The following is a 21939-nucleotide window of genomic DNA, read 5'->3' as shown; positions in this document are numbered from 1 at the left end:
ATTAATGTATTCCACATACACAGCTCAGATTGAAACAGCACAACACCCGCTTTTAGAGGCAGCACAAACACACACATGTCCCTGGCACTCTCCTACTTACTGGGCTCACCTAAGGTGTTACGGCACAGGCAACACAAAGGGGGGGAACATCTGCCACAGTACATGCATGACAAGCAAGTAAGTTACAGACAGTAAAAAAGGTGGTGAGGGCACAGGAGGAGCGAGGGAAATAAAAGCTGAAACTGATTTACTTTACGTCAAAACTTGATTTAGGATACTTTAAAAATCAACCTGGCCTCACCATCACACTTTTGTTTGGGGCACGATTTATTTTATTTTTTCCTCTCTCCTTTTTGGGCTACATCAATTTTATCTTTGGTCCATACTGAAACCCAACTCTGAATGACTACAACGGAAGGAGAAAGCTGTAGGGAGCGGAACAACTGCCACAGTTAGGCCAGACATTGAGAAATGCGACTGACACAGCCTTCCACGCAGCCTGGAGTCACTGGCATTCCCCCTCCCGTGGGCATGCAGCAAGTCCTGCGCCAAGCAAACCACCCATGCAAACCCACACACTGCCACAGCTGAAGCGGCCACGCCGGGGCTCGATGCTACCCCACGGTGGTGGTACGTACGCCAGAGGAGGCAGGGAGGGGGCAGGAGGGCAGGGGAAGAGGAGAGCAACAACAAAAGAACAACAACATCAGTCAGCCCACCTTCAAAAACAGAACAAATTTCAGCAACTCTCGAACCGAGAACCAACCTGATTGTCTTCTTTATCAATACTAGAGTTATCTCGCTTCAAGATAAATCGCTTCTGGGATTCTTCACCTTTTTCATCTTTTAAATGTTCAGAAAACCTTTGCTCTGGTCTGCCAGCAAAGTAAAACATAGCAATAAAAAAATCTTTCTTTTGGTTTTGCTTTGATCTTTATTTCTCAGAGCTCTTTGTTTTCACAGAGGCATTCAGTGCAAAAGCAGTTAACATTTGTGGTCATGGTGAGAAGCTGCCTATAGCTGTCTGAGGCTGCCGTAGTGCTGCTAAATTATTGCTATAAATAGCTTTTGTTGTTGTTGTGCAGCAAGGAGCGGGAATCCAAAGTCTCAGTCACTGAAATATTTAGACTGTTCACTGTGACTGAAGGACAGGGAAACCAAATTAACATACCGTATGTTAATTTGCTTACTTCAGTAGCTGTGCCACTTACTGAAACCTATCCACCTTCAAAAGAAACAAAAACCTGATAGAAATCTTAAAAAAAACCAAACACAAAACCAAGAGTTTCCTCACTCCTAATAAAGAAAAGCAGTTACTCGAGGGACTGATGCTGTTTTGCTTAAACAAAGAATTATCACTATGAAATGGGAAAATACTATGGAACAATCAGAGTTATCAATGAGTTCACTGCTGTAAATCCAACCATTTATTTATTTATAAAAGTCAAACCCCACTGGTTGAAAGCTTGACCTTGAAGAAAAAAGCATATTTTAAGAAGCACCTCATGTCACCAAGCTTGGTCACTGTCAACAATGCTCCATCCTGTACCACTCCCAGAACCAAACCCATGTTTTAAGCCCTGTTGATGCAAATAGGGTGTGCTGGAAAACTAAGCTGGGATTCACACGCTGCTGTCACCCAACAGAGGCACCGCAAACGCACAAGCCAGTTTATAAGAGCAGAAATAAGCCACGTCATGCCCTGAGGTGTCTTTTGGGGAGCACAAACCTCATGCTGTGCTCTGAGACCCTAACAGCAGTACAGGTAGGGGATGCTTGTGTCTACACAGAGACCTACCCCAACAAGACACAAAGCTTTCACTGACAGTGATGGACCAGTTGTGAAGATGTCTAACAGCAGAATTTACAGAAGTCAGTGACTAAAAAAAAATGTATTTATGAAGTCCACTGTAATGTTCAAAATAAAAATCTCAGCTTCATCTTATCTCAGAATGGAAAACTAAACCAGATACATAAATCAGCCACCATTTGGATGTTACAGCATTCAGATTTACACCTAAGTCATTAGGAATGGATTTAATCTCAAAATACAGCACATATTCATGCCATAATTATAGTCCACTACAATTCATTGTCAGATTTGCAGGAAGTATTTGTAATGAACTGAATATTATGAGATGGCAGCCCTCCTGCCTCATTTTCTGTATGAAGGACTCCCATTTCTGCTCACAATTTTTCTGACAAAGTGACAAAACATACCAGTCTGATTTCCACAGATTTTGAGAGTTCAAGAAATCTTTATCATCCAACAGATGCTAGCATTAGCAGATATAGGACCCAACAGATAAAAGTCATCAGACTTTCTGGATGCCTTACTAGCCTTCTTGTTGCAAGCCCAGAGGAGCATGGCTATCTGCATAGTTTTCTAAGAAAAGTAATGGGTCATTAGTGATGTTTGCTCATAAACAAAAAGGCCACAAAATCCAGCTAATGGATTGCATGGTGGGCTGTTCTGCCTTTGCTCCCATTAAGGAGCACTGTGCCTGCACAACCAAAAAGGATTATTCATTATCTCAAATATTCTGCTTTGACAGGACCAGCTGAGGAATGTTATTTTTCTTGTTTTACGTCCTTGCATGCAAAAAACCTCCTGCAATTGTACTATCAGTGTAAAATTTATAGTAGTAAACTATCTGCTGAGCATATAATAAACTGTATCCTGAGCATAATAAATAACTAGGATTTGAAAATGCAGAGGAAAAAAAAGTAATAAAAAAAAAAAAATCGAAAAAAGCTTGAAAAAGCAATTTGATAAAGTGTGTCCTCCAACTATTAACTTATTTAAACAACTACATGATTTTCATACGTCATAGCATTATTTGCATTTTTTAATTCCATTTTCAGTTCATTTACTATTTATAAAATGTGAGATCAAGCCATAGGCCTAAACTAATGATTCAGTATGTACCTGTCAATAAAATTAATCTACAAGCCCAATAGGTGATTAATCTCCAGCCATGAAAATAAATTTGTCTGGGCAGAGAGAGAGCATGCAGAGCATTATGGAGCACTGCAATACTACGAGCACCCTAAGAAGAGCCTTCCCTCCCAGTTGTCCCTGCCATTCCATGTCAACGTATCCACTGAGGCTGCAAACTGTGTGACCAGCCCTGTTAGTAAGGATGCAGAGCCTGAGGGAAGACTGTCCAAGTGAGAAATAGGATACTGTAGCAACAAATATCTTCAGGCACACTAGCCTACAAGACCTCTCTGAGTAAGTGCTCACATGCTCAAAAAACAGAAAAGGACATTCAGTTGAGAGAAATCCAGCAATGCTGGCATATGGGGGTTTGGGTATTTTTTGTCAATACCATTTACTACATATTCTTTAATATATATTGTATAAACATATTATTATTAGGATACAGGTAGCAAACAGTTTAAAACCAAGCGGAACCAAGAGGTTGGTTCTGCAATGATTTGGGTCTGGTCCTCTGATGGAAGTCAGTGCAAGTTCCACATTCATAGCTTTAAAGTCCCTGATAATTGTATAATGCATGTGCTAAAGGGAAGCAGAACCATTGTGGTTATTCCAGAGAAAACTATTGCATTAGTTCATGAATTTGTGGGTGAATCATCTGCTTGAAATTAGAAGAAAATATGTAATTTTGAGTAAGATGCAGTATACTGTCACTATACTAATACAGTACATTAATACAGTATATAATTACAGTAATACAGCATATACAGTGAGTTCATATAACCTGAGTCCTAAACAACCACGTTTACTTCTCTTCTAAGCTTTTTTAGTCCTGATATTGTCAATAGTCAAGTCTGTACAATATTCTGAATGATAAAAATGCATGTAAACATTTAATTTATCAAGCCTATTTTCACTACTAGCACAAATTGAGGTTTTACTCAAGTCAAAGTATGGTTTACAATTACTATCACAAACCCATGTAAAATCAGTAACTTATTTACTGTTACCACACTGTATCACAAACCCATGTAAAATCAGTAACTTATCACACTAGTTACCTAATGTATACCTTCAAACTATAACCACACCTTAGTTTAATTTTAAGTGGTAAAAAATGGGATTTTCACAGCCTTTTTGAAAAGACATGGAGTACTTCTAAAGACCTTATCACTAACTCAAGTACTCTGCTTAAGGATCTTCTGAAAAAAAAAAAACAAAACCAAAAAAACACAAACCCACAACCAAAAAAACCAACATACAGTACCTATCCTATGATGGCCACACAGCACACACATCTACATGCTTACAACAGTCTGCAAGGAAAGACACACAAATATAGGCTTACAAAGTATGCTATCCACATGTAAAATATTCATTATTTCATTTATCCCCCCTATCTGTAATCAGTGGATCACCTGAGAACTTCAAACACCGCTACTCTAAAATACCAAAAAGACTTCATTGTATCTTAAAAGCTCAGAAACCAACACAGAAGGAGGAGGTAATCACACAGAATTAAAATAAATAAAAATTATCATGCTTGAGTTGTTTGCTTGCTTGTTTGTTTCTATTTAACATAACCTTTTGATCATCCTAATTACTACTGCTTGACAGTATGGATGGAAGCAGAATATTGGTGCCCTAAAAATGCAACTTCACAAAAACACCATTACATATGAACTCATTTAATATTTCCTAAAAGCTGTCAGGTAGCTCCATTACTCATCTTTCTGGCAATGCATTTCAAAACACAGTGTATTCCCTTCCTCCCTGTAAAGCTTTTGATCAGGTGCTGCGAGAGTCTATGAGAAATCTGATCTGAGAGTGACTCAGTGCTCTTTGCCACTCATCCTCAGGCAGCTGCACAGACCCCTTTTCACCCCCCAGAGCTTCCAGAAAGTGTAGGTCATTTCAGCAGGCAAGACAGTTTCTCTTCTCCATCCTGCCTAGCAAGGTAGCAGCACGCTATTCAGGTAAGAGTCTGCAGGATACCTACAGGGCACCAACTTCAGTAGGTGTCCTGCAGCACCCAAACCTTTCATCCTGGAAAGCTTCCTTAAATGCTGTGAACCACTATGGACTTCAACAAAGTCTGCTCACGTCACTCAAAATGTTGTGAAACCTTTTTCTATTCCATTTTCTTTCACAGTGAAAAAAGGAAAGGATGGATTACAAAATGCATCCAATCATGATTTCCACTCTTGCAGCTCATTTTTTTTGCTGGAAGATCATTGTAAAAGTCATGTCTAGGCATGGGTCAAGTTTCTCATTTCTGTGCCTGGAATACTTCCATGGTAAGGGTGAATGAGGTTGCTCAGAGAGGTAGTAGAATCTCCATCCTTGGAGATATTCAAGAGTAATCTGGACATGGTGGCTCTGCTTGAGCACAGGTCAGACGAGATAACCTCCAGAAGTCCTGTCCAACTTCAATCACGCGGTCATTTTGTGAAACACTAAGTCAGATTTATAGTAACAAATCAGAAGAACAAATCTCCATCATTACCTCCTTTAGATGTTTGGGGTTTTTTTGTGTGTGTGTATTTGTGCGCTTTTTGTTTTGCAAGTTGGCCAGTATAATTTACTATTCTCATTTTATAGTTACTTGTATCTTACTTGAGCAAGGCCCCAACAAAAGACATTCTTCTGGACTCATTCCTTACATTAAAGTTTACATATTGGAAATGGTAAAGCTGGAATAAGCAGCAAAACATTTCTGCATGTCAGAAAGGGAACACAGGATTAAGGTTTTGATAGCAACTTCCATCATACGGTTTGCTGCGTTTTTTTCTACTATCATTAGGGTGATTTTAATGTGAGCTACTTCCATTCACTTCAATACAGTTCCTCTCAATTCATGTCAGTGCTACCCCTCAGGCTTTTTTACATGGGCTCTTTAAGGACAATTCCCCATTACCTGGTCATTTAATGCTTTTGATTCCAAGTCAACCACTATAAGTAGCAAAGAAAAAATCCCAAAATTGTAAGTACTTTAACCAGGTATTCACTACTTAGCAAAAATAAAAATTTTAAAAACATCTTGCAGAGGGGTAATAGCTATCAGGGTACATGGAATAAGAAACTTACAGGACATTTTTTTGCACCTGCCATGTTTTGAAGCAAACCAAAGCAGTTTCATAGACCTCTATTTGCAATGGACATAGAAATGAAATATCAGGGGGTGAATGGGTAGAAATTTGTACTCATTTAAAATAAGTTAATTAGCTCTAAAATTACTAGTAAACAGGAAACACAGATACCACACCAGAAGGACAAATGGAAAAAGACAAGCATGAGCTTTGAACATTACAGTTCTGCATTAGTAGAGCACACTAACAGCCTGGGATTGTCAGGGCTGACATATATACAGCACATAAATCTTTATTAGGAGGCATATGTTTCTGACAGTGCACAGGCTGTTGCAAGATGCCTTTCAAAAAGCAAGAAGCAACAACCTTCCCATGTGGGGAAAATATGCTTTTCCAATACAGCCCCTGATGTATTTAAAAATACAGCAAGTTTTGCAGCACGTGTAATTTGCCAAAGCCTCACAGGAAATAATGAAGCAGCTGTCTGTAAGTAGACAATATATGCAACCAAGTTCAAAAGTGAAGATCACTGTGGTGTGCAAGAATCTAAAAAAAATGAACTTTGTATTTGTAATGCAGCATTCATTTAATGTACATAATGGGGAACAGGATGTTAATATTCCCCTCCTGAATGAATGGCAACACAGAGGGATAGATAGAGGTACGGTAATGGGGCTAGAAACAGGCAAAACAGTACCCCTGGGTACCCGCAGGATCATCATCTGGAAACAAAATGAGTTACTGACAAAATGTTCTTGTACAAGCAAGCCATCAGGAGAGCAACAGGATGGTGAGAGCAGAGGAGAAGCGCTGCTGCCTGCAGGATTCAGAGAAGTTGTGAAGATTTAGGGCGCTCTAATGCAGGTGTTCTGATGGTCTAGCAGTGTTTTCTTGTTATTTGCACTTGTCTTTAATTAAAATGACTGCTCAGCCCACCATCATCTTGGCCTCTATTTTGAGGGCACACTGTGACACAGTACGGTGGCTTTTCTTGCTTTGCTAGTTTGTGTATATCTGCTACATCTGCCTGCTGTGCTTTTCTTGGTCTTATGCTGGAGGCTCTCCTAGGGCTCTGCGTTACTGCCACAGTAAAACTACACAATCATTACCGTTTCTTTGCTTTACTTTGTGAGCCAAAACTCTTTATTATCTGCAGTACAAATGACTGTTTTGATCATGGAGGCATGGGAACATATTCTAAGAGTTCAAGAATTTACAGAACTTGGAAGCAAGTATCATCACTGTCAAGAGACCCCAACTTACTGAAGAAAGGCAGAGTTCCAGCCCTACAGGTTAAATTATTAGATTAAATTCTCTTAGAACATTGTTCCTCAAGAATGGGACCCCAGAATTACAGCCTTCAAACAGGTTTCCTGTATTTAGGACCTGATGGATGCTAAAACACTGTTTCAAAAAGTCAGACTTGGAATTTAAATATAGGTAATTGTTAAAGTACAGTGTAGTTATCATATCACAACTTAATACTTAAAACCACTCAAGATGGCATTTCAAGCATTTGTTGGCAAATGCTTCATTGACAGATTGCTGCTTTTATGGTATGAGTCACTAAGAACTTCAGTTATGATGGTAAAAGCACATTGAAAGCCATTTAAAAAAAAAAAAGCAACCCTGTACAAGGCAGTTCCCTCAAGGTGCTACTTTCTCCATAGCACAGGGGAAGAAAAAAAATCTTCAAATACCAAATGCTACATTTTACCTTGTAAAAGACTGCACATTCTTTAACATTTTTCTCTGAACAGCATCTGGAATCTAAATATGTTCTGTATTTATTACTAAACAACAGGGATGTGAGAAGTCACAAGTTATTCTGACAGGCATTCTCCCCTCTAACCAGTGTTGCAGGTTAAGTCTGGCAGGACTGAAAGAAAGCCAGTAATGCTACACAGAAGCAACATCCCCTGGGTCTTTCGTTGAGAGAGTGATGTTCATTCTGTCACTCTCACCCATCCCATCAGGATATTCATTGGCAGGACCCCAGCAGCACCATTTCAGCAGGGCTGGCAGCCCTAGCGCTTTTCGGTATGGAAATTAAGTGAAGCTGAAGGCTGTGGGATGGACACAGAGGATGTACCCCAAATCTCTTCCCTGCTAAGTGATTCCATCTTAGAACCAGGGAAAGGGATGAATCCTGAAGACTTTCAGAGCATGTGGTATTTAAAGAACCTGATCTAAGGTTGAGGTATCATCACACAGCTCGTGACTCTCACAAGCTTTCCTAAAGCCTAATTCCAGAAAATCATCCTGGTTTAATCCATGAGTGCAAAAACATTGCACATTTGGCTCCCTGAGAGTCTGACTGAGTACAGGCTTTAATTATTTGGCCCAGTATTTTAGGGTCTGAACACAGAAATCTAGCTCTGGCTGTTGGGGAGAAGCTGGCAGGCCAAGGCCACACTGCAATACCAAATCTTCTACTAGATGGGGCTGAACCGTAAAGACCTCTGTCAGACAGGGATCATTTTAGGAGCTCTAAAATGCTCTGCTGTCCTCCTGTGATCAAGCCAAGATGATTTCTGTACCTGAGGGACCTGCTTCTCTCACTCCCAACTCCTCTGGACTAGATTTAGTACTTGATATTCATGATGTCTATCGAGACTGAACATGCACAGTGCCAATTTATTTCCAGCTAGTAGAGGCTCATAAGAGGTAGCATAGTTTATTAGAGAATTCATTAATATTTGATTTTAAGGATGTGGCATATTCTGTAAGTAGCTGAAAATTACTGTGTTGCATAACTGCTGCCATCTATTTAAAATTACGTTTTTCTATCTTGGAAGTTCAAAAATTAACAAGAAAGAGAAAAGGAAAGAAAATTCAAGATTTGAAGGCTACCAATGAAAGGAAGACATTTTTCCAAAAGCCAATGATCTGATTAAAAAATAAATTAATAATTAGTCCTCTCAAAATGCTCCATGAATACAAATTAATATAATGATAAATTCTTGTGCTTACTTCTACTTCAGGCCATGAACAACTTTCCCATCCTCAAGGAAGATTTATGCATCAGAGATTATCCCACAAACAATCACTGAAGAACACCTGTTTTTAACAACCTGTCAGAGACAGCCTCCCAAGACCACCTTGGAAACAGCTAACAGAAGCAACTTGCTTTGCTTATAAAGATGCAAATTTCTCAAAATTCACAATACTTTTTTTGTGTCAGATTTCCTACATTAAACATGAGGCAGGCAACTAAAGCGTAAAAGGTAATTACCAAAACCAATCTGGACCACCTCTAAAATTCACTCGCTATTATATCAGCCCCTCATTTTTGAAACGCCCAGATTTAAAGACATTATTTCACCTGCTACTGACATACAGTTATCTCAGAGGAAACCACATGGGCCCTTTCAGATTTTCAGATCTGCCTCCAGTGATTTAGAAGTATAAATGACCAAAGAGCAGCCTGATTAATGGGCACTTGCCTGCTACAGCCTGGATGAGCATGTAAAGACATTGTTCATTACTCATGCAAGGAAGAGCTTCCCTCAACTCAATTACCCACTTGCTATTCCATAGCCCTTGCTTCCTGGGTAACCTCTCATCTCACACAGATCAGGTGGTGATAACCTTCCAGGCCTATCAAAACTTACACTATTCAAGGTTGTGACTGCAAGGATTTAAAAAAAAACAACAAAACAACAAACAAACAAACCAAACCACCAATAAAACAGAAAAAACAAAAAACAAACAAAAAAAAACAACACCCCAAAAATCCCACAACAAAAGCAGAGAGATATCATAGTTGTCCTCCGATTTAATGCTTAACTAGTATTTCATTACAGTACAGAACAGCTGTAAAGCACAGGTCCACCTTAATGATAAACAATTTAATTGTGGTAAATTATATTACATTAAAATTTAATATCAGAATCATTAGAACTGGTTCATTAACCCTAACATCTCATTTACAAAGTAAGTCATATCCATGTGTCCAGTATATATCAGACTGAAGTAAGAACAAAGCCAATATTTAAAGGTCATATTCAGCCCATCCTCAAGAGTGCCAAGTATTTGCTACATAGCATAATATTAAGATACTGCTAAAATCCCTAGCAGTTATTAACATACATACACCCTGAGTTACTTCTTCAATCACCATGAGACTGCATAAAATAATAGCAATTCCTCCAAGTCAGGTAGCTCTCTCCTGCAGTAAAAAGCTGAGGCACTGCAACACACAGGGTGGCTCAGGACACTGGTGGATGCAGACATTTCCTGAACTTTAACATGAAACGTCTAATTCCTTTAGTGCTTTTCTGAAGCATTTCTTGGGAAGTTCCTCACTCCTCCACGGATGTGAAAGGCTTTCCTGTGCTGCCCTGCTCTGGGCTCCAGCTCTGGCCGCAGCAGGAAAGCCAGAAAGGATCTAAAGGCCAAAACCTAAGCATTACAGCAATGATTACAGGGACACTGGGCTCTTGCATCCTATACACAACTGCTACTGCACTGAAAAATAGTTTTTTTCTAAATCACCTTCCTAGTTTAATCCCAGAATGAAATTAACAGATTATTTTTGTATGAAAAAGAAGATCCATGAAAACAAACATTATTTTTTACTTAAATATAAATGTGACAAACTATATATACTATGTAGTTACATAAACTCATAGTTGTTATTATACATTATGGTTTTATTTATGCTCTTACCATATTCTTAGTTACGAAATGTATTAGTTCATCTTAAACTGGAACAAAATGTCTCAGCCAATTACAGCATTATTCCTCAAGTTATTCAGTTTTTTTATTTCATTTGCACTCATTTACTAGGCATCCTCTATTTTTCTGCATGTTTGTAATATAACACTGATAATACTGACTGGGCAACAGCAATTCCAAAGGAGAAGCAATGTATAGATATCCCCAGTTTCTGTTGATTTCTTACTAATAAAAGAACAACTTTTCTGTAGTGAAGATGGGAAAGAGGTAACTACCAGACTCTCTGGCCAACACTGAATTGCTGTGACTGCGATTTTACAAAAAAAGATGTACAAGTTAAAGTACACAGTTGTAACTACTACCATGTACCTAACTAAAAGAGAGCTGTTACCAATTGCACGTGGAAGATGTACCATCTTTCCTATCAGCAAATAACTGCTTAAAGAAATTGAAGTGAATCATGAATACTTTACTCAACCTAGGGGAAAGGCATATTTTCCCTGTAACATTTGGCATCTCAGGGAAGTCTTCCTGGCACTTCAGCCTAGGATAAAAAAAGTTTCTAGAAACTACTCATCACTGAAATTGTCCATGTTCAGTGAAGCCATTTTACTGACATAAATAGGATCTCATACCAAACTTAAGATTCTTATCTTAAGATGGTGAAATTGACACAGCACATCTCTACTACCACAGATGTTACCTACAACAAAATCACTCAGTGTATAGGCAATAGAAACCCAATGAGAACTTCTTATCTGTGATTATAAACCACGCTGACACACTGGAGACAGAATAATACAGATTATATGTTCTAGCTACAAAGGTCTTGTAGGTTATCCAAAGTACATACCGTATCGTATGTCTCCTTCTGCTGATATAGTTTAACCCTAGATTATAAAGTACCCCTGTAGTACACGTAACATCTTACTATTGCCCAGAGTTTTTAACACATCTTGAAGGCACCAAAAAACCTTCTGACTGGGCAGAAATGATATTAAGAGAGAGAACAACACCAAATATTACAAGGATCATAACTCATAAAGCTCTTGGGGAAAAAATTAGTCATAATTGAAGATGCAAGTATTGGTATAAAGCTTGTAATAGGTATGTCACACCCTCAGCATGTATAAAAATGTCCAAATACAACCATTATATATCATAAGCACTCCACCTTCTCAAATCTGATGAGCCCTGCCACTCATGCTTATATAAAAACGAAAGCATGTGTGGGCCATGGTACTGACTGACTTATCACATGGGTGATGATCTCATCCAAATGAAAACCTTTTTCATTTACTAAGCACACCAATCACACTTCCCCTGCATTTCTCCACCTAGCTACAGATAATTGAATCAATGTGATTTAATTGATATGTGTAATAATATGGACAGTTCTGCAAAAAGCTCTGAAGAATTCTAGTTGTTTCATAGGAATATAGAGAATAGAAAGTATATAGAATAGAAAGCAGCACATGCACATTTTTTTGGCTCCAACTTGGGATGCCCTAACATGATGCCTCAATTCCAAACTTCTGTTTATACCGCATTTCATTGTCTTCAAGCTCCCTGTACACTTCAGTGTATCTCTAGATAGATGACAGCCAGACACAGATGACAGCAAATATACATTACAATGGTGACACAAGAGCAATTTCACACTGAACAAAACAGACTTCCCATTTTAAGGAGTATTAAGCTCTTAGACTATAAAATCAAAAACAACAAAAAATCCTCCCTTGTTTTCTGATCAACATTTCTCAAATATACTGCTGAGATCAAGATTTTAAAAATAGGAAAATTTAGTTAGGCAAGACATTGTAAGATATGAGACCATGAAAAATTGTATTTATTTTTTAAAGTTGTTCTTTTTTAATCTAGTCTTAATTTCAAAAATCTTATGGAAAGATAATTTGGTTTTTAAATCCACTATTCTGTAACAAGAGCTAGAGTACAGATACTGAGCTTCATGAAAGATAACAAACATTGGGGTAGTTGAGGTCATCCCTGTTTAAAAATTTCATTTCATGAAAAAGTTTCAAGAACAGTCTGACTTTTCACATTCCAATTAAATGGAATAAAATGGAATAAGATAGTCTTCAGACTGCAACACTGTCATTATGGTCTGACAGTATTTTTAAGAGAGACTTTACTGACAGTCCACGAAAGCTCCAGGACTGCAAACACAGAGTGATTCAAAGCCTAGAGCTTTTTTTTTTTACCATCGTCCTCCTCTCTTTATAAAGCAGCACAGTTGACCAGACAAGCCACAGCCTTCCTTCAAGCTGTAACCTCTTCAATAAGCACTTTGTAAAATGTGAAACCCACAAAGACCAAGTACTTCTATAGACACAGGTACACAGACGTGGATATATGTTGCTCTAAGATGGCCAATGGATGAAAGAAATCAAATGCCTCCATCTGCGCCACGTATACCCTAGACCCCTGTTCAACAGGCCCTGCTCCGTCCCTCAGCGCTGCTACAGTGGCTACGGTACCAGATTTTTCCCAACCAGCCCATTCGTTCCAAAGCCACTAACTCTCCTGACACTGGTGCCTCCATGCATCTGTGGGCAGTGAGCACGGGAGGTCTCTGCTGAACGAAATAAACACACCCCACTGCCTGGAATCAGGGAACTACTCATCACCTGCAAGTGTAAGCAGAGCTGCGACACCAGCCCTCACTTGGCTAGAGAAATAAGCCAGACGGTGCTTATTCAAGCCCACACAGCAACTCTGCACAGTCACATGCTTTTCCCAAACAGGCACACTCAGAAGTCACAGCCAGTGCAGAATTCACTGATTCTTAACTAGGCAAGAATATTCCTCCCTCTCCACAGTATGCAGCTAAAGTACTTTCACAACCATATGCCATAAAGAGGTAATTTATTGTCCAAATGCAAACCTTCAGAACATCTGTCTACCGGGCCTCTCCATAAATTCATATAAAACTATCAAGCCCCTGGCTTACAGCACTGCAGAACCACATTGAGCAGTGTTTCAGCCACTCTCCAGATCCTTCAGTATTTTGGATACTGTCCAAGAAGTAATTAATAGAGTCAACACATTCCCAGTATTTGCTGTTGATTCTGAACACAAAATTGTCTCCTTTGAGAGTACTGAAATGCGAAACACGTGAAATCACATTGGAGCCTTCCGATGTGGAACTCACACGGTATTCACTGTGGAAAATAAAATCTCATCAGCCCTTATTCAAGCTGGATAATAATCTATTTTCTGTCAGAGCCAAGGATGTTTTTAAAAAAACAAACGTGCCATCTCCTCCAATTATGAAAACAAAGAGCTACTTCTACAAAGCTTTATTTTAAAGCAGTATCAAAATAATGTAAATAACACACTGGAAGCACCACGGTGCAATATGAGATTCATATAATCCAGTTACCTAACACCCAATCACTGCAGAAGGGAAGAAATCTGCAGTTTGTGTGGTGCTTACAAAACAGCTGTTCTCACAGTCAATGGAGGAGCAAAGCCCTGTGCTTACTTTTGGAAGATCTACACAGGAATGGCATCAGAACGGATTTGTCTGTCTCTGTACCTCACCTCCAGCTAAAAGGGTCATTTGGTCCATTACACCCCTGCAACGTCCTGCCCGTTGAGCTTGCCCACACAGATGCCAGTTGGTGGCTCATTCCCTCCACACAAGAAGCCACAGCACTCAGATAAAGTTTTGACTGTCCTCTCCAGAAGCACTGTGCAGGCATTTGCAATGGTGCTGCCAGTGCTACCCATCTCTGTGATGCACAGCCACACAACCAAGCAAGCCACTGTCAGATATGAATGCAATATCCTGACATTATCAAGTCAGCCAGAAGGCAACTCTGTGTGGAAGGATCTGTAGCAGTCAGTGCACTACAGAGGTGACACAGATATGAGGGGAAAACGGAGAACTGTCAGGAGAGAGGAACACCTTAGAAGCATTCCAACGGAACCAACTGTGTTTTCTTGAAGACTAATTTTTTTATTTACAGTTCAGAAATGAACACCGGTTTGCTGCATACCCAGTTTCTTCCTATCCATACCCAAACATGGTCCTTGCAAAGAGGTAGGTATTACCAGACACTGAGGCTAAGCCTTGGCCACCTGAGTGTTACTTGTATCGAGCTACTGTAATGCTCTTGACTTTTGAAAATCAGAATGTTAACGCATGCTTTATTCAAACCTTTAAAAACATTGATGTCTAAGTGTTGTTTTACAGATGCCTGAGTATCTCTGAGATATGTTAACGCATGCTTTATTCAAACCTTTAAAGACATTGATGTCTAAGTGTTGTTTTACAGATGTCTGAGTATCTCTGAGATAGCTCATGAAAATAATCTAAAATAAATTGTTCATGATCTTGAATTTACTTCACACATGAAAGATTTTTAGGGCTCGGTGAAATAACAAATACCAATGCATTTGCCTCAGCCTGCTGAATTTTTTGTCAGGACTATCAATTTCTTATGAATAGCCCCCTCAAACAAGCTTCTTAGTATGAAAGAGCACTCACTTTGGTGGAAGGAAAAAATAGAGAAAAGAGATGTATTCTTTCCTAATGCAATGCCATCTCTTCACTCATTCAACTTCTTCTCTTTCTAGGTATTCTATGAGATAGCTCATGAAAATAATCTAAAATAAATTGTTCATGATCTTGAATTTACTTCACACATGAAAGATTTTTAGGGCTCGGTGAAATAACAAATACCAATGCATTTGCCTCAGGTTTTTTATCTTGCAAAATTAGGTAGCCCTTCTAGTCTTCAACAGGAGAAGGTAACAACATTTAAAAACAAAAAAACAAACAGACAACAAGCAACTAACTCTCTGCAACTGAGTTTAAGCAAGTCCCCTAACTACTGGATATGTAAATGAAATAAATGTTTTCCCCCCCCCTACTAAATGAATACAGGAAGTACACAATTTTCAAATTAGTCTTTGCTATTCCAGTACCAGATACCAAAACTTCATTACCCAGTTGTAATTACTTCCACTTCGTTATGTAGTTTACAGGTAAAGAGGGAGAGGAAGACTATGGTTCCATGATGGTTAAAACACACGTGGCACTTGGCAGAACAAGCAGTGCTGATTAGGCAAGGACACATGGCTGCATCTTTGTTGAATCAGACAGGGAACTTTGTATCGTGCTTTTGCTAGCTTTATACAGACAGGTTCATGGAGGAGAGCATAAAGCATGCCAGCACAAGTTTAACCTGCCAGGAATTTTGCAAGGCATTTGAACCATCAGAAGGAATTTATATCCCACAAAAACTCTGTGGTCAAATGATGAGATTTGAAGAGAAAATAAAGTGGAACCAGGAGGGGAGAAGAGGAGAAAAAGAGAATGAATGGTGGCAGGTGGTGGAGGGGAACGTAATCCTAAATAACTAGGTTGGGCAGAAAATGATTCTTGAAGCAGGAAGAGACAGATCAAGGGAAGAGGCAATCTTTCAAATACATTTGGCTTATTTAGAAATACAGCCACATGGTACCAAGTGACAAGTAAAGCAACAAGCTCATTTCTGAAGCAAAGTGGTGGCACTAAGGAGTCAGGGAAAGTAACATTCCAAGATACTCGGTTGAGTTTCTTGCAAAGGAAAAATTGGGTTGGTTTCTCCTTCTGCACCTGGACATCCTTCAATAACCTCACAATGTGAGCCCTGTCCTGCCCTCCCACTGCAGAAATCAATAAACAGCACCCACTCTTCCTACAAAAATAATAAAACAATAAATTAAAAAATGCCATCACACAGTCATGGTACAAACCAGCTCTTGTGAAAGGGAACAAGGGAAAACACAAGTGTTGCTACTTACATTCTTGTATTGCTGGTCTTGTTGATAATTACAGATTTTCCAGTCTGATCCACATTGTGATCCATTCCAAAGTAAGCAGCCACTCTGTGCACTAACATCCTCTGATATGATGACATCTGAGGGAACTTTTTATAGTGATTACTAGAAAAAAAACCACAAAAATAAAACTCACTGATAATTACATTTCCCTCTGAGCTATAACTAAATTAAAACAGCGATACATTTGATAAATTCAGTGGAAGGAAATGTAACTGAAAATTTCTCCTCTGTGCATTTACATATAAATGTTCGCTACAAGAAGACAGGAAAAAAAGACATTGTTTTTAGAGTTTCTAATAAGCACATTTCCATGCACTGCAATAGGACAAACAAAGCTCATGCTTCATGGTATTCACTGAGCCTTCTGTACATTGGGAAGAACTCGTCCCCCGACGCTGCACACACACTCAACACTCCCTGCACAAACAATCCTGCAGACTTGCTGAGACACTGGCAACAGCTTTGTGCCTTTCTCCCAAAGGTCAGATGCAGGGCGATGCTGGAAAGAGCGAGTTAGGCAATGCTTCTTTTTTTTCCCTCTTTTACTAACAAAATGCTTATCTCCCGTCAGCATAATTTCTTCCTCTGCTGCTCTTCTGACTCTCTTATTTTTTTAAAGCTGCAGAAACATTTTATTATAAAGAGGTCATGGTTGCAATAACCCGTCCACCCAAGTTCAGTTTTATTTTCCAATGCATTAGGACAATATAGCACACAGGGAAATCCATCAGACAGCATATTTGATCAATCTCTGCACTGAAAGCTTTAATTACATTTTTTTACCTAAATGAGCAAAGCCAATGCAATGATGACACAATGAAAAGAGAAAGAACTTATATATACACACTATATTTTAAGCAGTACCATCACAGGTCAGGAGATAAAAGCCCGGCCTTGCAGTGTGCCAGTGCAGTCCATATGAGCACATCCCTCACACAGCTCACATTGCTAACATGCACACATGACTTGATAACCAAGGAGGGAACTTGACTTACTTGTTGTCACTAATAAAATCAATAATTTCCTGTTCCATCTTCAAGAGTATCATTCTGTCCCTGTGTAAAAGAAAAGCAAGGATTTGTAGCATCAACTACCAACAGACATTTTAGATGAAAAAAAATAATATATCAAAGTTTGTAAGGCAATTCCAAAAGCGTTGTCAGCCACCTTGATTAAAAATGAAAGGAGTTTTAGCCCTGGCTCACTTGGAGAAGATTGCAGCCTGCTCTGCTGCAGCTACACTGATGTACATGACAGATGTAGGTAGCTCTTCCCGATGGTCTGAGTCTGCTTCCAGCCACACCAGGCGGTGATCAACCTATTGCACATAAAGACTGACTGCTATGGATACCTTTAGTCCTTTTTCACCCTTTTTGGATGGAAAATGAGATTTCCAGCTAACCTAGCTCTTTGATGAGAGGAGCTGTTACCCACAGAAACTCAACATTTTGCTTGAGACGTACCTTCCATGAGGCATTAATCTGTAGGTGAGGAGCCTGGGCACATCTAATCTAGTTAAGAAGCACAATGGAGAACAACGCCCTTGAACTATGGCTCCGAGGAGGCAATGCTGCAGCATTTCTCCATCAAAATGCTCTGGTTTTAAATGGAAGGTCTCAGGTGTTCCTTACACCTCCCCTTTCTTTCCCGCTAAAGCCACTGAAAAATTTCCCCAGCATATATCCACACACACTTTTTTTCCTAAGCTTGATAGCGTCCATCACTCTCGTTCTTTTGAACTTGCTCATTTTGTGCAGATAAAACAACACAAGGACCTTCCATCGTCTATGCAAGAGGTTAAGCAAGTTGCTAGGTACCCAATTCTTGCTAGCTCTGCTGTAATTGCAGAATTACACAGTACCTATTTAACAGCTTCAATTGAAATGAATGCTAAAATCACAACGTACAGAAACATTACAAATCCTTCCTTAGACATTTAGAGGCAAATTGAAGGGTGATATGAGCTTGTTGCTCCAATACCAAGAGCAGAATCTGGCACTGTGCAGAGGATTTTCATTGTGTACAGCATTGCCAAAAGAAAGCTATAAATCTCCATCTGCAATGGTTATAATACATTACTGCTAACATGATGTAGAGAGCTGTATGCAACAAGGCAAGGACAAAGACCAGATGTTACTGAAAATTAAATTAAGAAATAGGTGATTGGACTGGGGAGAAGGTGATGAATCTTATAGCTTTTTACTTAGTTAACAGCCTGCCTCCTTTACATTTTCCTTTATAATTGTATACAGTTACAAGAGCTCAAAGACCACTAGCTATAGTAAGAGCAGTGTCAGCTCTACTGCAAAATATACCTACCTGGGATTATTCTTTAACGTGTTAATGAGAAACTCATGCAAATCTATGCCTGTTGAGTCTGTATACTCTTGACTGCAATCTGAAAAATAAAAACAAACACCCCTGCTCATTTGTTTCATTTCAACAATTACGATTATGCTATTCTATAAACAAAAATCAGTTTTCCAGCAACAATGTGAAAGCATATGCCCTGAAAGAAAATGTGAAAGCATATGCTCTGAAAGAAAATGTTCCCTTAGAGTTCACCCAAGAGGCTTGGAAACATGGGCTTGATATTAACAGTTCCTCTGCACTGTTCTGTTGAGAACACAGGACCACTATTAGATGCCAAGATAAACTGCTGGTCATGTGAAAAGCACAGGAAACCTTCAATGCCATTCAAGACTCTGCCAAGGTATTCTTTTTAACTACTAAATCAAGTTTTTAACAATGGAAAAAAATTTTAAAAAGTTCTATTCATCATTTATCTTTGCATCACTTAATAAATGTCATACACATGGCAAATGAAGCATCGTGCCAGTGGGAATTCTATTTGCATTAAAAGACTGATATCCAGTGACACACGAGAGTGGGTGGGTAACAGGGATGCGTGACACTAGTCAGAATTAATTTTTCAGCATTGCTGTATTGCCTGACTCAAAAACACACACAGATCCTCAAGCTGGCATGAACTGAGAGAGTTTATTGAAGCCAACTGACAATTCACACCAGCTGCCAAACCCAGGTAGGCAATGATTATTTTTGAAAGACTACACTGCCATGTAGTCTTTCTACCATGGATTCATAAAACAATTAAAATAAAACAAACCCAAATTCAGATATAAGATCTTTTCTGAAGAAGACTTAGTAGGTAAAAATAGCAGATTGCAATGTGCAGTGCAGGTTAAAGGTCATGGGTGGATTTCATTACAGCATTAAAGATAAATTTTCCATATGAGAAGAGCAATAATAAGGAGTATTACTCTCTGTTGCCTGTATTGTACAAATGATGTCAGTATATCATCATTAACAGAGAAAACAGTGTATTAAATTCTTACAGTCATCTTACTGTATCATCACACAATTGTAAATGTGTTTATAGCAACATGGTTAAGTATTCAAAAGAATGATTTTACATTCTAGAAAAATAATAACCTCCAATACCAAACCTTGGTTTGGAAGGTTTCTTTACTTCAAAACTGGTGTTTGTATGAAAAACACTCGCATGCACACACGTTTCAGGTTCAGAATTTTCTCAGTGTATGAAAACTCTTCTGCTGTGTATTGATATATTAAGAAATGCACACTTGTAAAAAAATATCCTTTTTGTAACAGTAATTATAGCTATTTAAATATTTTTAAGTTCACCTTTTGATAACATTCTGATCTTGTTCTTTTCACTGTTTTTATCTTTAATTTTATCCTTCTCTTTTTCTTTCTCGGAGTCATCTTTACTAGATTTATCTTCTTCTTGCAAGCTAGGAAAACTTGAAAGCTGTAGTTGGATTGATTCCTGTTGGGAAAAAAAACAACAAAGATAAACTTACAGCCAGATTCAGTAAGCCGCCCATGGGTTCCAGCCTGGAGAGATTTTCATTCAACTGTATGTAGCTAGAAAAGCTGAAGCCAGATACATTTCTTTCCTATTTGAAAAATTATTTTTTCCAAGGCAATAATGACATCTTAGAGGCCAAATGCTAGCAGTTAAGTGTATTTTTGCCCTAATGTTTGAATACTATAAGCTTTTAGTCTACCTATATTAAAGGCACTGTATTATTATACACTTCAGTAATTCACACTTAAGTCATGTTAGAACAGTGAAATACATTTTGTGGGGGCTTTCTTCAGAAAATTTATAATTTAGTAAATCCAACACATTAAATTACAATTGGTGGATAGATACCTGAAAAAAAAAAAAGTAATTTTTTTTCTTCCCCTGACTAAAAAACCTGCAGGTTCATATGAACTGTTTGGCAAATAGAAGTGCAGTATCAGCCAGACTGAGCTTTCAGACTCTAGTAGTAGAAGAATATAAGAAAAGTCTATGCTCAGTTGTATACAAGAAGGCCTTCTAGCTTATAAGGTACGTTTTATTTGAAGACATATACAAACATGCCCTTACTAAAAGTACTGAAGCGTGCACTGTGATCTTCAAACAAGTTGTGGTATGTTAACTTCTCAAGGCATCACAAGTTTTATGCTCAAAACTTCAGTATTTCAGAGACTGTGAGTCCCCTTTTGAAAACATGCTTCATCTTTAAGAAGTTAATTAAAATTGAGAATTCAAGCTGGTTTGTGTTTTTCAATTAGCTTTAAAGAACTTGATATTCCTGACTTAAAACGTGACTTTATATTGGCTTTAACCAAACACAAATTGTTTTCTTTTGAAGTTACCATGGCATAATTTCTGAATTTCAAGAAATACCTATCTGGTTGGACAAAATTTAAGAAAGCATGCTTCTGTGTTCATGGTCTTCTGAAAACAAATGGCCAAAATAATATTATATACTTAAATAGTGTAAAAATGCACCTTTCAATTTAGGCGTTGCAAAACTCCCTGGTAATGCAGTTTTCTTTAATAGAGGAGAGTTCTGCGTGCCTGATGTTTTGGCATCATGTTAATGAAAACAAAATTTACCAACACTGGAGTAAATCAGGTTCTTGAACGCGAATATATTCCCTTTCTTCAAAAGTTTTCAAATATAGTATTACTAGCATACCAAAAGATCAATACAAAGCTTTAATGGGGTGGGCTTTTTAAGCAACCAGACCACTACGAATTCAAAAGATGCCTTCAATAATCATTACAAATTTTATGTTTCCGATTTTTTTAACACATTAGCCACCACAAAACATGTAAGACAAGATCCTAACAGAACAAGATATTAGCATAAACATGCCACAGTAAGACAGAAATTGAGTAGTTTCTCAGCTTACTCATTATCAACTTTTTGTGAAGTTCAAATGTGGCACAAAAGACTTGAGATGAAAAGCACCATGAAAGAGAAACAAAGCCTTAGAGTGAAAATTTAACCTGACCTACTGTCCTTAATCCCTACTTCTGTTAGTTTTGGCTGA

The 21939-nt window shown here is 38.4% G+C and overlaps 1 protein-coding gene across 1 annotated transcript in view; it reads right to left on the bottom strand.

Moving 5' to 3' along the window:
- The window catches only part of ARPP21 (cAMP-regulated phosphoprotein, 21kDa), a 106189-nt gene that overhangs the window by 77757 nt on the left and 6493 nt on the right, over nucleotides 1-21939 (bottom strand). The window contains exons 7-11 of the mRNA XM_009994990.1: nucleotides 20230-20374; nucleotides 18883-18961; nucleotides 17559-17618; nucleotides 16525-16665; nucleotides 767-875 (exon numbers count right to left, since the gene is read on the bottom strand). Coding sequence (XP_009993292.1) covers nucleotides 767-875; nucleotides 16525-16665; nucleotides 17559-17618; nucleotides 18883-18961; nucleotides 20230-20374 — 534 coding nt within the window. The remainder of the gene's footprint in view (nucleotides 1-766; nucleotides 876-16524; nucleotides 16666-17558; nucleotides 17619-18882; nucleotides 18962-20229; nucleotides 20375-21939) is intronic.

The sequence above is a fragment of the Chaetura pelagica genome, unplaced genomic scaffold (genome assembly GCF_000747805.2).
Source record: "Chaetura pelagica isolate M959 unplaced genomic scaffold, ChaPel_1.0 scaffold43, whole genome shotgun sequence".
NCBI classification, from domain to species: Eukaryota; Metazoa; Chordata; class Aves; order Apodiformes; family Apodidae; genus Chaetura; species Chaetura pelagica.
This window is presented reverse-complemented; position numbering and strand designations above follow the sequence as displayed.